At 43.9% G+C, this 15282-nt stretch overlaps 1 protein-coding gene across 6 annotated transcripts in view; it reads left to right on the top strand.

Moving 5' to 3' along the window:
• Window positions 1-14915, top strand: part of wdfy3 (WD repeat and FYVE domain containing 3) — a 126172-nt gene extending 111257 nt beyond the window's left edge. For all 6 annotated transcript variants that reach the window (XM_082556057.1, XM_082556053.1, XM_082556055.1 and 3 more), the window contains 22 exons: window positions 701-849; window positions 1457-1577; window positions 2037-2122; window positions 2496-2576; window positions 2743-2797; window positions 2886-3005; window positions 3138-3255; window positions 3631-3737; window positions 4185-4338; window positions 4442-4533; window positions 4622-4834; window positions 5048-5189; window positions 5361-5515; window positions 7153-7311; window positions 7737-7916; window positions 8007-8189; window positions 8507-8600; window positions 8725-8868; window positions 10085-10312; window positions 10473-10584; window positions 10786-10983; window positions 11675-14915. In XM_082556057.1, the coding sequence (XP_082412183.1) occupies window positions 701-849; window positions 1457-1577; window positions 2037-2122; window positions 2496-2576; window positions 2743-2797; window positions 2886-3005; window positions 3138-3255; window positions 3631-3737; window positions 4185-4338; window positions 4442-4533; window positions 4622-4834; window positions 5048-5189; window positions 5361-5515; window positions 7153-7311; window positions 7737-7916; window positions 8007-8189; window positions 8507-8600; window positions 8725-8868; window positions 10085-10312; window positions 10473-10584; window positions 10786-10983; window positions 11675-11795 (3012 nt within the window). In that variant the 3' untranslated portion in view covers window positions 11796-14915. The remainder of the gene's footprint in view (window positions 1-700; window positions 850-1456; window positions 1578-2036; window positions 2123-2495; window positions 2577-2742; window positions 2798-2885; window positions 3006-3137; window positions 3256-3630; window positions 3738-4184; window positions 4339-4441; window positions 4534-4621; window positions 4835-5047; window positions 5190-5360; window positions 5516-7152; window positions 7312-7736; window positions 7917-8006; window positions 8190-8506; window positions 8601-8724; window positions 8869-10084; window positions 10313-10472; window positions 10585-10785; window positions 10984-11674) is intronic.
• Window positions 14916-15282: the final 367 nt, after the last annotated feature.

A 15282-nucleotide genomic window follows, 5' to 3' on the forward strand; every position in this document is an offset into this window, starting at 1 on the left:
AACAGAGATGGTAAACACATTGACGAGCTAAGTCGAGGAGGTCACAGAGTCCGTGTCTTGGAGTGCTGGACGAAGACTGTGTATAAAAGATGGGCTTAGCCGCTGACGCATCGGTCATCTTGGCATTTTGAGACTTCTTACTGACGATTTGTTATCCAATCAGGAAAAGTGCTCGCTGAGGTCACAGAGTAGGGCAGCCTGTTCAGAGACTCCAATACAAACTGGTCTCTTTGCAGCCGGAGAAGTCGTCTTTGCTGCCCAATCAAAAAGCGAGTTTCTCTCTATACTGTCTGTCAAATAATAAGACCTGCATTAAACAAGCAAAATAAAAATGTAACCAGATATTTGTGACATTTCAAAAGGAAAAATTAGTGAATCAAAGCTTTTTAAGAAGAGGTTGGTCTGATCATGACGTACCTGTATCACCTTTACACGTCCCTGAGTCGCGCTTTCGAGATGTTTTGTCAGTTTTTACAAGAAAGATTAATTATTAGCTTTCTGGGCTCACGTGCCTCTAAATGACTGTAGTGTTTCTGCTCAGGTGGAGCATTTGATCAGAGGTTTTACTCAAAGCTACTTCTCCAGTGGAGAAAGTACACTCATTTACTTGTTCCATGTTCAGAGGAAATTCAGCTGGGGGGCTTTCCTTTGTGTAATTGACCTCTCTAAACTTTAGCTAATTAGCTGTTGTGCGTTCCAGATTCAGCACATGTACCGCTGTGCCAGAGTGCAGGGTCTCGACACCAGTGAGGGTCTGCTGCTGTTTGGGAAGGAGCACTTCTACGTCATCGACGGCTACACCATGACCGTGTCCAGGGAGATCAGGGACATCGACACGCTGCCACCCAAGTAGGTTCACGCCTCTGTATCCGTCCCTCACCTGACGGGGGACGCGGGATCGGCACTTTCTTTCTCTGAATAAAGGATGACATCATTCCCGTGGACGCTGCAGTGGAAATTTCTGCTGCTGGGATGATGTAATGCTGCCGATGGAGCATGCGCTGTGAAAGTCCGCAAAGCTTTTCTCATATTTATTGTTTTGTGGAACTTGCTCAGCCCGTTCCTTTGAGATGCTGCTGGAAAATAACCAAAAAAGGGAAAAAGGAGCAGATGTCTCCCAGACTTTGTGGTGTGTCCCTCGGGTTGTTTTGGTGTTTTTACCCCCCCCCCCTAAGCTTCCCCACTGTCCTGTACCAGCACAGAGCTGAAATCATACGCCAATTAGCTGATGATTTATTCAAGACACGCTCTTTTGTTAGCTGAATGCTTTTTTGATTTCAACTCAACTTTGAAGTTTTTGGAGTGATTTAAAGATGCACTACCAGCTAGTTTGATCCATTACGGATGTATGTGTTTATTCATTCTCAGCCATGTCACGGGAATGTACCCACCGCAAACAGGGGATTAAAATTTTGAGTGGATCTTCTCTTGAGTGGGTTGTGTGTTTTTTCTCCAGTATGCACGAGGCCATCATCCCCAGAGGAGCGAGACAAGGACAGAGCCAGTTAAAGAGAACCTGCAGCATCTTTGCCTACGAAGACATTAAGGAGGTTCACAAGAGGCGCTACCTGCTGCAGGTCAGCATGCACGTGTCTCGCACACACACTGCATGCACCATTACATGCTTTCTTTTAATATAGGAACTGACAGGATAATTAAGTTGAGTAGTTTATAGGGAACTTACTTTGTTTTTCCTTTTTTCTGTCTTTTATACTATAACAGAGCTGGATGCTTCTATTAAACATGGCTTTTCAAGGTTTTTTTCTACTCTTGGCTCTGTATGATGTCATTTAATAAGTGCAGGCAAACAGAAGGAATCTGGCTTAAAGGGAAAGTAGAAGGAGCTAAAGTGAGTTTATGGGCTGGTGTTAGATAAATTAGGATCATTTTGAACAGTGAATCATGCAGAACTACTCTCTGAGTCCAAAAGTAAAAATATGGAGCTGGAAATGATGATGATAGATCATCTGTAAACGTTTTGGGCTATTTATTTACATTTTTTCCTGACTCTCATGTATGCCATCGTCTTCTTTCAGCCCATGGCAGTGGAAGTCTTTTCAGCGGATGGGAGAAACTACTTGCTAGCCTTCCAGAAAGGAGTTCGCAACAAGGTTTACCAAAGGTACTGAATACATATGTAAAGCAGCAGCTTCTTGACTCACATTTCAATCACAGAGTTTAATTAAACTTGTCATTTTGTGCTCTTTTCAACACTCACACGCTGCAAGTGATCATTTCTTACTGTTTTAGGAGTTGTTGTCAGGGTGGAGTTATTTTCAGTGATAATCTGGTTCTACTGGAGAGCAGTGATCAGCTGTGATTCAGTCTGTTGTCGTGATCTCTGTTGAGGAGAAGGATTTTGCCGAGATTGATGTTGCTGCTCATATAAAGCTTTTTTTCTCTCCCTGTAATGCCGGTATATCACCGTTGTTGTCAGGTTGCATGAGTCTCTGTGCGCTGTAAAGACATTAATAGGTGGTGTTTGATTCTTCTAGGTTCTTGGCGGTGGTGCCCTCGCTGGCTGACAGCTCTGAGTCCGTTTCAGGCCAGAGACCCAACACCAGCGTGGAACAAGGGTACATCCACCTTCACATCATATCATTTTTATAAATAATAGATTCTGACCTCTGTAGTTAAGTCTCAACACAATGACTCTACAAACGTAAAATCACGAGTGCATGATTAATAAAAGTCCACTGAGCTGTTTAAACGACTCATCCTCTCTGTCCTGGTTTGTGTCAGATCTGGACTTCTCAGCACGCTGGTTGGTGAGAAGTCAGTGACTCAGAGATGGGAGGTAAGAACCTGAATTTGTTAGTCTGACTTCAGATTTGAAGTAAAGCACACGGCTCAACAACATGTGTTTGTGTGCATTTGTTCTGTAGCGAGGAGAGATCAGTAACTTCCAGTACCTGATGCATCTGAACACCCTGGCCGGACGCTCCTACAACGACCTGATGCAGTATCCGGTGTTCCCCTGGATCCTGGCCGATTACGACTCAGAGGTGCCTGAAGATTTTATCTGCTGCTGTTTTAATGTTTCCGTGTCCACAACAGAAAATACCCCAGTTTTGATATGAATGCCACCGGGGGCAGTGCGGTGATTTCATGATGTTTGGGTTGCTTTTGGTCACCAGGAGCTGGACCTCACCAACCCAAAGACATTTCGTAACCTCGCCAAGCCGATGGGCGCCCAGACTGACACCCGGCTAACGCAGTACAAGAAGCGGTACAAGGACTGGGAAGACCCCAACGGTAAGGAAAGGAGACCATCAGATAACGTTTCTCTGTGAGCAGATATGTGTGTTAATATCATCTACAGACTTTTAGTACCACAAACTCGCTATGTGGGTCCTCCTGCCTACAGGAGAGGCCCAGAAAAAACATGCAGAGTGAACTGAACCTGAGCTGTCGTCACCCACCCAGCAGACGGGTGGGTGACGACTGTCTCAGACCCAGTGGGATTAGACTGTAACCTGCCAGCTCCTGAATGTGTGATGCTTCCTGCACCAGCATATTTTTTGTTGGAGTCATGTATAACATTTATTTAGATTTATTTCTGTACTAAATATGAAATTAAAAAAATACACGGTACTGGTCTATATCATTAAGCTCTTTTTGCCTTGCCAGGTGAAACCCCGGCGTACCACTACGGCACTCACTACTCGTCAGCCATGATTGTGGCCTCCTACCTGGTCCGGATGGAGCCCTTCACACAGATTTTCCTCAGACTTCAGGTTTGACGAGTTTCGACTCTACTGACAGTTCAGCTTGAAAACTAAAACATGTAATACAACTCCAACCCTCTATTCCAGGAGGGGTTTTTAAAAGTTATATATAGTTACATTTGATTTACTTATATTTTTTTTACATATTTTGCAGAATCAAGTCTTTCATTATAAGTTCTATTTTATTTGTTTAATTCAACTTTATTTCCAACTTTATATAGAAAAAGCTAAATGTCTTAGTTCCCCTCTTCTTGTTTAACTTGTTATGCCCCATAAAAGAGCAAGTCAGAAAACTCCAGAGGACAGTGAAACCACATTAATAACACAGTACTGGTATTGTTATTTTTTTGTTTGCTGGGCCCTCTTTGCATTTCCTGGGAGTTGTGCCTTCTCTACTTTTAATTCATAGAAATAATTCTTTTTGGGGGCTAAAGTGTGTCTTTGTGTGAATAACAGGGAGGACACTTCGACCTGGCTGACAGGATGTTCCACAGCGTTCGTGAAGCCTGGCTCTCTGCTTCCAAACACAACATGGCCGACGTCAAGGAGCTCATCCCGGAGTTCTTCTATCTGCCCGAGTTCCTGCTAAACTCCAATAACTTTGACCTGGGTCAGTATCAGAGTCACAGCTGATCGAAGCACTGTTTAAAAACTGACTGGGATCGTTCACTGCTTTGTTATTAATGCTTTTTCTTTTGCTTTTCATGCACCAGGTGCCAAGCAGAATGGGACCAAACTGGGTGACGTCATTCTCCCAACCTGGGCTAAGGGCGACCCCCGGGAGTTCATCAGAGTCCACAGAGAGGTAGGAGATCAGCTCTTCTTGGCTGGTTGTACTCTGAGTGATTTTGAATCCGCCCTCACGGTCGACGCGTCCTCTGTCCCGGCTGCAGGCGTTGGAGTGCGACTACGTATCGGCCCACCTCCACGAATGGATCGACCTGATTTTCGGCTACAAGCAGCAGGGCCCTCCGGCTGTGGAGGCGGTCAACGTCTTCCACCACCTCTTCTACGAGGGTCAGGTGGACATCTACAACATCAACGACCCGCTCAAAGAGACGGCCACCATCGGCTTCATCAACAACTTCGGACAAATCCCCAAACAGGTCAGACAGAAGCGTGTTCATTTTAACCCTTTTCTAAGGAGGGTGGATCCTCTTATTTTACCTGATCTGGTTCCTGTTACATTACAAACATTGATGCATTACAGACTCATTTAACGTGCTGTATACTACGGTTGGTTTCTTGCCTTTAACTGGGTTTGAGTAGATGTTGAAATCTCGCTGTCGAATCATTGGTCGTTGATGTTTGTGTTTCAGCTGTTCAAGAAGCCCCACCCTCCTAAACGGGTACGCAGTAAAGCCAACGGCGACGTTGCCGGCGTTCCTCCGAGCTCCAACAGCGACAAGATCTTCTTCCATCACTTGGACAATCTCAGACCTTCTCTTGCACCAGTTAAAGGTACGCACGCACATCATGCGGTCAATTAATTGCTCACAGTGTTGCTCAGTAAACAGGATGCATGCGCTACTGATTGCTGTGTAAACAAAGCTTCGTGGGGTCTGTTTGCGAATACAAGGTGTGTAACTCCTTTAAATTCACACTTCTTCGTGCGTGCGCGTTGTTTTCCAGAGCTGAAAGACCCTGTGGGACAGATTGTGCCCACTGACAAGGGCATCCTCGCTGTAGAGCAAAACAAAGTTCTGGTTCCTCCCACCTGGAGCAAGACCTTTGCCTGGGGTTACGCCGATCTCAGCTGCCGCCTGGCTAACTATGACTCCGACAAGGTCAGTAGTGAGAAGTTATCCTGACAGCCAGTTCCTCATAGGTTTAAACTACTCAAACACCTTTTTATCTCCAGGATGTAGTCTCTATGTGTGAGTGACCCCCATCCTTTTTTTTTTATAATTCAAGTATTTATTAGATTTTGCATTTTATAACAGCAAATACAGAGATGCAACAACCAAACGCAAGAAGCAAACAAACAAAAACAAACAAACAAAATAAATAACTAAAAAAATAAATAAAAAAATAAATAAATAAATAAATAAATAAAAACAAACAACAAACAAACAACAACAACAAAAACACAACGAAACAAAACAAAAACAGTGAGGTTTTAACATATGTTGTATTAAACTCAAATGTCCAAGTCAGGTAGACATGTAGGTGCAAAAATTGTCCCACTGTTCCAGCGCAGCTTCTGTCACATGATGTATTTTTCCCAGCATCTTTTCGCATGCAACATTCCCAATCATTCTGTCTTTCCACATTTTAAGCGTTGGAATATGAGAGTCCTTCCAGTGTTCCAAAATGACACGGGCACATGTTACCAATGCAGTACTTAACACTCTAAACTGGTGTTTACTTAATTGCGGCACCTCTCCTTTGTCTCCTAGTAAACATAATTTAGGTGATCTGGGTAGGTTACAAAGTGTCCCCCCCTGCAAATAATTCAGTACAGTGTTCCAAACTGGAAAAACCAGCGGGCATTCCCGGAGGGCATGTATCAGAGTACCTTTGGCTTGTTGGCATTTCCAACACAAGTCATCTCTACCAATCCCCATTCTATACAGCCTTGAAGGAGTATAATAGTATCTGTTAAGAATTTTGTATTGAATAAATTTTCCCCTGGCTTCCCTAATGTATAATCCATTGTTCGACAATATAGAATCCCATGTATCTTCATCCATTGTACGCCCTAGATCCCTTTCCCATACTTTTAGTGACCCCCATCCTTTTACAGATGTTGTGTTTGCCGACTTCTTTTCTCAGTAATTGTGGATTAAGTTCACCTAATTTAAAAATGAGCCACTGTACGTGTTTGCTACTCGTTTCACCTTGAGGATTCCTAGTAAACGTGGAAAAAAGTAAAGGCACCGTTTCCCCCTGCTGGTGTTTCACTAAAAATGCATTTTACATGAGATCTGCAGCCATTAAAGAAGCTTTTAAATCACTAAAGCTACATCTGATTTGTACTGTATATATTCTGTTTTCCTGCTGGCAGCTAGAAAGAAGATGTTCTTCAAGCTGAAACAGATTTAGATTTTAATTTGGTGACACTTTCTCATGCTCAGAAGCACCTTTTCATGTCTGACCCCAGCTGGGGTTTGCAGCTGGTTTTCTCCTGCCTGTTTTCTCAGTTTGTTGCCTCGTTGCTGCGTGTCTGCAAGAGTATTTGTCTAGACCCCAGACGGTGTCGTGATAGATAATTGGGAGGTGTCCTTCCTCTCTTACAGCCGCCTACATCATTACAAATACTCAGCTTCACCTGACTCAATTGATGCCTCTTGTTTAAATGCATCAGAATGAATAACCAATGAATGGAAAGCTTGAAGATAACAGTCCCGAGAACAGAAGCTGTTACTGTCGTGGATCTTTTCAGTTTTCCACAAACGGATTTGAATGCTCCATCTTGTTTCAGGCGCTGGTGGTGTACGAGTGTCTGTCAGAGTGGGGCCAGATCTTCTGTGCCATATGTCCAAACCCAAAGCTGGTTATCACCGGCGGCACCAGCACCGCCATCTGTGTGTGGGAGACGGGAACCTCAAAGGAGAGGGCAAAGTCACTTACGCTCAAACAGGTAAATGAACACAAAGAGACGCAGTGCAGGTTCGTGCAGCAGCTGCACTTCAGTCATCAAACTTTAAATTATCCTAAAGCAGAAAACATTTATAGAAACCTGGCAGCACTCTCAACTGTGCGAGGTCCAACCAATCAGAAGGCTAGGTCAAAGCTGAACACGGTGTGCTTCAGAGGAAGGATAGTGGACTGTTTCTCCTGTGACTGCCAAAGTTCATCAATGACAGCTTAATCCTTGTAGGGTTTAATTAGTTTGACCCATGAAATTAGTTTGATGGGTTCGTGTTTCTGCTGAGTTCATTCAGCACAAACGTTAATCCGCAGACTTTAATCTCCCCGCACACTAATGAAACGAGGAAATCCTGCATGTTAAGGTGTTTAAGTTTCTTGATGCCATTGCGTCTCCCGTGTCGTGTGATATCTTAGGCGCTGCTTGGCCACACGGACGCCGTGACGTGTCTGACGGCGTCTTCGGCGTACCACATTGTCGTCAGCGGCTCACGGGATCGAACTTGCATCATCTGGGACCTCAACAAGCTCTCCTTCGTCACGCAGCTCAGGGGGCACCGAGCGCCCGTCTCGGCTCTGTGCATCAATGAGCTGACGGTAAGTTTGTCCTCCGTCACACGTGGAACAGAGAAACTGTGGGTGTAGTTTGGATCGTTTACGACACGACGTGTGTTTGTGTTTGCACAGGGGGACATCGTGTCCTGCGCGGGCACCTACATTCACGTGTGGAGCATCAACGGCAGCCCCATCGCCAGCGCCAACACCTTCACTGGCCGCAGCCAGCAGATCCTCTGCTGCTGCGTGTCGGAGATGAACGAGTGGGACACGCAGAACGTCATTGTCACCGGGCACTCAGACGGCGTTGTGAGGGTGAGCTCGCGTGGATACACATCCCTCTTTAAGTTTATTAGTCGCTTGTTACAACTCAAACACGTGTTTTCTGTGCTGTTATAAAATGAGTAACAGTCGAGCATTATAACGACAGAACGCTTGTCATTTTTTTCACTTTTTAACTCTAAAAATATTAAATATTGTCTGTGTTATTGTGTAAACACTTACACTATTGTGTACTTCACACACATGAAGAGATGCCAAACTGCCTTTCATTGTTTTTGCAACAATGACAATAAAGAGCTATTCTATTTTATTCTATTCTATAAAAGTATTCCTTGTGCTAAATCTCACAGTTTTGGAGAATGGAGTTCCTCCAGGTACCAGAAACACCTGCTCCTGAGCCTGTAGAGCCAGATGTGCCTGACTGCTGCGCTGATGAGAAGATTGGTGAGTCCTAATAGAAATAAATGAGCTCATTGGAGCTGCTAGATTGAGTCATCAGAACACAAATCACACAATGCATGTCACTATAAAAAATGTAGAAAGGTACAAACTTATCTTGGTCTCACAGAGGGCGGTGAGAGTCACAATGGTGATGATGACAGCAGTGAGTCGGATGCAGACGAGCCCAGTCTGAGCCAAGAGCCCAGAGCGCCACGCAACCCCTCGACAGGTGGAGGCAGCCAGCCGGGTAGCACCGTCCACAGACCCAGAGGTACTTAGATATAAGTTCGTGTTCATGGGGCGATTGTGACGATCGCTCAAGAGTTGGGAGTTCGCCTTGTAATCGGAAGGTTGCCGGTTCGAGCCCCGACAGTCTCGGTCGTTGTGTCCTTGAGCGAGACACTTCACCCGTTGCCTACTGGTGGTGGTCAGAGGGCCCGGTGGCGCCAGTGTCCGGCAGCCTCGCCTCTGTCAGTGCACCAGGGCTGTGGCTACAATGTAGCTGCCATCACCAGTGTGTCAATGTGTGTGTGAATGGGTGGATGACTGGTTGTGTAGAGCAATTTTTTTACACACCACTTCAGCCAAAGAACCAATGAGCTTTTGCGATGCTGAGCTGTCTGTCATCCATTTGTCCATCCGCAAAAATTGCTACTCTTCCTGCAGTATTTTACAGAAGGTCATTCAACAAACACACACTGATCACCTAATGGGTCGTTGTGCTCAAAGTCAAGGTCACAATTGTCATTTTACCGACAATAACCTGTGAATTTTGATGGGCGTCAGCTGGATGAGCTACTGTGCTAATAACATTCTGGTTTTTAGATGGAAGGACCAGCTGTGCATGGCCCCAAAACATGAGAAAGGTCTTCACATCTCTGTAGATGAGGAAGAAAGCTGGATTAGTACAGCTCCCAGCTGGTGAACAAACCTCCCTGAGCACAGACCAGCTGTGTTAAAATCTGAATGAGCACACATTCAGATCCAGAACTAACACTAAAATTATCTTACGTGTAAGCAAAGCACAACACATGTTCACTTGTTTGCTACTGGAGTGAACAGCTCGCACTATTGTTAAAGGCGTAGCAGCGTTTTGCCCTCCATTGTCTATGTCAGTCAGACTGAAATCAGTCAATGAGGACATTCAGATTGAAAGATATCTCAGTTTCTGTTGTCAGGCAAGAGCAAAAAACTAAAACTTAAATCTTATCATCGGTGTCAGCTGAACTGTGGTGAGCAGCATGTGCTGCGTTGCTCTCATTAGCTGCTGCGCTCTGATGCTCACTTCCTGAAGAGCGTGAGATCAGCAGCGGCTCCGCTGTGAGGCTGAAACATCGAATCCAGAATCTCTGGTCATAGAAATAGAGCAATAATACGACCCCTGTAGATTACCAACACTGATGTTTGTTTTTACTTGTTAATATAAGAACCTTAGTTTGATAAAAGTTATTGTTCCTGCTAATTTTCCATTGATTAATACCCTTAAGGTCCGTCGGCCCGAGCAGGAGCATCTTGGTCGATGGACAGCGGCTCTGACGATTCTCACCGCTGGTCAGACACCCTCAGCATCGACGAGAAGGACGGATTCGTGTTTGTAAATTACTCTGAGGGCCAAACTAAAGGTGCTCACCCAGCTCACTCAGGCCAGGGCTCAGTGCCTCAGCCGCTGCATCCCTCCACCATGGAGGCACGGACATATAACCAGCTCAGGGCAGGTGGGTGTCCAGCAGCTGCAAAAACCACGCTGTGTTTTCATGTTCTAAGTGATTATTCTGCCATTGAAGGGGAGACGACAAATAGATAGGATTAGTCTGCTGATCTAATGACTCACGTTAAAATGTTGCTAGTTAAGTGTTTGTTTTTGTGCGTTCACAGGCTACAGATGGGAGCGCCAGCTGGTCTTCCGGAGTAAGCTCACCATGCACACGGCTTTTGATCGCAAGGACAACGCTCACCCAGCCGAGATCACTTCCCTCGCCATCTCCAAGTAAGAGAGCCGGGTCGAACCAAACCGACAAACAGGAAATGAGTTTCTTTTTGTAAACGCTCGTATTCCTTTGGCACATCTGAAGAATGTCTTGTTTTGAAAATATATTATTCAGTCCAAGCAAATATTTTTGAAAATAAGATATGAAATTGTTTTGTTTTTCTCTTTCTTCCCTCCCGCTTTGGGCTTTCCTCTCTCCAGGGACCACAGTAAAATCCTGGTAGGTGACGGCCGTGGCAGAGTGTTTAGCTGGTCGGTCAGCGACCAGCCCGGCCGTTCGGCAGCAGACCACTGGGTGAAGGACGAGGTGGTGGACAGCTGCTCCGGCTGCACGGTTCGCTTCTCGCTTACTGAGCGACGCCACCATTGTAGGAACTGCGGACAGCTCTTCTGCCAGAAGTAAGATCATTATTCTGCAGTTTTTCCACCTAAGCATGCTTTTATATGTCATTGTCATATCAGAAAGTGTCAGAACAAAATACCATTATAGGTATAAATAAGTATATCCAGACTCAATGTAAGTTTCAGAGATGCAAAATTAACCATTACCATTTCTTCTGGTACCAGTATCAGCACACTACCAGTACATAAATTCTAATTAAAGTTCTTGAAGTTTTAATGGAAGTAACAGTGCTTACATGCTTTAACCCACACAGGTTTTTTTTTTTATTGCACTTCATTTTTTTTTACCTCAGCCTTGTCAGATTTTGGCTCTGGTGTTCCTCAAGGCTCGATCTGGGGTCCTTTGTGTGTTTTTGCTGTGCACGCTACCATTGCACAGCAACAGGCTGTGCATTTTGCAGCTCACTTTTTCCAAGTTTCACTATCTCCAGCAATCACCCGCTGGAGGTTGCCAAGGGGTTGCTGTCAAGTCTCTGGGCCTCTCTGAGGTTTCTGAGATCTTATGCAAATAAAATATTTCATTCTCTGATTTTGTGTGAGTTTAAAAAAGATTATTGGGGTTGTTTGTTTGTTTCTAACGGTTTAAATCATGGCTCACGTCAGTGAATGTGTTAAAATACTCAGCATCATCTTCATTTCTCTTCTGCACTGTGAAAGAAATTCCCCCTTATCTCCCCCCGTGTCACAGGTGCAGTCGCTTCCAATCAGAGATCAAACGGCTGAAGATCTCGTCACCTGTGCGTGTTTGTCAGAACTGTTATTACAACCTCCAGCATGAGCGAAGCGTCGAGGACGGCTGCAGAAACTGAGCTCCACGTCCACCCGCCGCCAGCCCCAAAACAAGCCCCTCCTGAGGACCCGGGAAGCATTTCATTCCTCTATCCGACTTCCCTCTGCATCTCCCGAAACTCCTTCCCCTTTAAACCCTCAGTAACCACGTGCACTGTACCGCACTGACAGGGTGTCGCAGGAGGGAGCGACTCAAGTACGGCGGCGGAGCTCAGCAAAGGAGAAAGGATGTGAACGAGGACAACAGGTCACAAAGAACATGGAAAGAAACTCAGTCCCCACTTTTACCACCGGCACTCACCTGGAGCGGAGGGAAAAAACGCAGCACGCACGAATCAGTCATCCACCATCTTTGCTTAGAGATCGAGAAACAGGCAAAACTCCTTCAGCTTTCACAGCAGGATGATAAAAGACAAAAACTTGTTGATAGTGTAAATAGGTATCACGGCCTTTTTAACTCTAAAAGGAGCAAACACAGAACAAAAGATAAGGTCAATGAAGTAAAAAGAAATGCCTGTAACATAGCGTTGTGACTAACCACTCCTGGCTTTAAAAAAACAGAAAAACGATTGTGTGTAGTCTGCGTCACGAGTCACAGCGAGAGTAACACGGAGGGAGGGAGATGAATGTCCATAATTAATGTCTCTGGGTTGACCGTACTAGTGGGTCTAGTTATGCAAAATGACTTCTTTATAATTTCCCGATCGTTTTGTTGTTTACAGACCTGTGATTTATTCTGAGTGTCAAACCGTCGCCACGCGGACAGAGAGGTTGACTCTCTGATTGTCGTTTCCTCTTTTTTATTGCCAAACTGTTTTCTCGTGTCAGTTATGATGTTTAATTTTTAACATGTCATCTGTTCAGTCCTTTTTTCCCATTTGGAGATTATTTTTTTTAATTTTAGTTACTGCTGCTTTCTGAAGACTACAAACTTTATCGTGTTCAGTTTGACTTTGATCTTTCTTGTTAGAACCATATCACTCCTTTCATTTTGTGGTTCCTTCTGCATTATTATAATTTGTTATTAAGAGAGAGAAAAAAATCGGGTTCATCTTGTGTAAAAAGGTTAAAAGTAACGCACATGCGTCCCGTAACTGCACATTTAGCGTCCATCGTGTCCTTTCTTTTTTGACCGTACAGCTTTAAAGCAGCTTCTTGAATGCACACTATAAAGGGACTTCCTCATGAACTGTGTTTTGTTTTTTTATTTATAGTGTTGGTTTCTATTGAGGATTTGCTGGATTTTTACTCCCCTGTGGCATTATCACAGCAGCTCTCAACACTCGTTATCCTCACTCGCTGGAGCTGCAGCCAAGCACCTTTTTAAAGAGATGTTTCAGAGTATATGTGGACGTTGGAGGAGGTGTAAATAGTCACGTAGGCCGTTGGACTTTTAATAAATCTTGGCGTGTTTTGTCTTTAAAGGTAAAGACTAGGCCAGACAGACTTGCAGAGTATTCTTGCTTCGCTTTTCTTTAGCATATTTTACAGTTGGGTAAAGCTGCAGGAGAGCGAGTCTGTAGGTTTCTTTTCCTACCATTATATCAGTGCTATGACTTCATATTCCATCCTTGTTGCTCCTGCAGTGGATTTTGATGTGACACTTTAGACTGAGAGCATAAAATGAACCTCGTGCCCTTCAGTTCTTGACGTTAATAAACCTTTTGACTTGATCTAACTTGATTGTAGAGTTGATTAATTTAATGTTTTTCAGACGTCTAAATTCATTTGCAGCTTAACTGTTTAAATGTAAAAGGACTTGGATTGTTGCACTAACATAACACGGGACAAACTCAAACCTATGGGGTGTCATTTGTGCCATCAGATTAGTGACTGTCACTTTAACAGTGACCAAAGAACCCCAACAATCAGATGTGACTCCCTGTGAGCAAGAACTTGGCGAAAGTGGAAAGGAAAAACTCCCTTTTACCGGAAGAAACCTTCAGCAGAACCAGGCTCAGGGAGCAGCGACGGTTATCTTATTACTTGAGACCAGAAATTAAAATGACTTGATTCTTCATTTCATCTGAAAAGGCAGAATGTGAAGTACTCAAAGGAGTTCAAACACTATAAAAACATGTTTCTCTGCCCCGCTGAGACAGCGATATCAGAGGTTTTATCTGCTTTCATATTGTTGAATGTAACTTGATCTTTTGACAACACAAATCCATGTTTGGCTCTTTCTGCGTTAAAGACCGCACATCTCCTCTCCCCTCACTCGGTTTGTGGTTCTGTGGGCAAACTGTGCATTCAAGAGCTGCTTTCTTTCTTTCTTTGTACGTCCCACAAGTCTTCAGGCATTTAATGTTCACCCTCACCGCTCCTTGTAATAATAATAATATGCACTCATGTTATTGTCCTCCTTTATATCATTCTGCCTTTCTGTACTGTAACTTAGCGTGCAATCATGCCATCCAGCTGAAACGGCCGAGTCGGCTTCTATCAATCGAGGATTCCTTTTGCACCTTCACGTGTACAAAAAGAGGAAAAAAACAGTCAAGTTTTTATCGAATGCAGATTTTCGTTTTAACTGAAAGGTGCATTTCACAGCGGATAAATGAACTGTACAAAGTATTTATGCAATTATAACTGGGTTTAGATTTTCTTTTATATATAATTATTGTGATTTCAGCAAGTTTTGTTACTTGTTGCATGTCTATTAACACAGCTGACTTTCTGTGTCAGTGCATTGTACATGTTTGGCATTAGATTATCTCTCTTTTTTGCTGGATTTATTCTTTTTTTGTTTTTCTTTGAGGCATTGTTTGACCGGTCATACCGAGCGACAGGTTTGTGTACAAAGCCGCAGATCATGACCCCGACTCTGGGTGGACTTTTGTACTCTTTATGGGGGAAAAAATAATTAAGGATTAATCGAAAGCAAAAAAAGAAAGGAAAAAAAAAAAAGGAGAAATCTGGATTATTTTGGTGGTCTTGTATTAGACTGCGTTACTACAGTATCTGGTGTGCAATCTGTAATAGCTGAATGTTCCTTGTATATTTGTGTTCACTACATCCTACGAGAGAAAAAACCCACAGTAGAGTAACCTCCCCGTCCCAAAATGTTACAATAATGCAATAGATCTGGTACTTATTCTTTTTCATTTCATTTCAATAAAAAATTGCTGTTTCCCACCAAAGGCATTTGCTTCGTTTCTAAGTTACAGCAACGTCTGAGCTTCTTAACATTTAAAAGATTTAATGACCCTACGCATCCATGACACGCTACTTTCACAGAGGTTAGACAGATCAGTCAGGTTTTTCTTTTTCTACTTTTGGTTCTGTGTGATGTCAGAGGGAGAGGATATGCCTAATATGGTCATGTATTAGGCTACGTTCACACTGCAGGTCTTAAAGCTCAATTCCGATTTTTTGATCAAATCCAATTTTTTTTGTCTGCTCGTTCACACTACAAATAAAAAGTGACAGCAAACGCGCTCTAGTGTGAACGCTCAAAGCGGCCGCATGTGCAAAAGAAGACGTCACACACAACGCGCTCTGTTTAGA

This window comes from Aulonocara stuartgranti (assembly GCF_965226115.1).
Source record: "Aulonocara stuartgranti genome assembly, chromosome: 12".
NCBI classification, from domain to species: Eukaryota; Metazoa; Chordata; class Actinopteri; order Cichliformes; family Cichlidae; genus Aulonocara; species Aulonocara stuartgranti.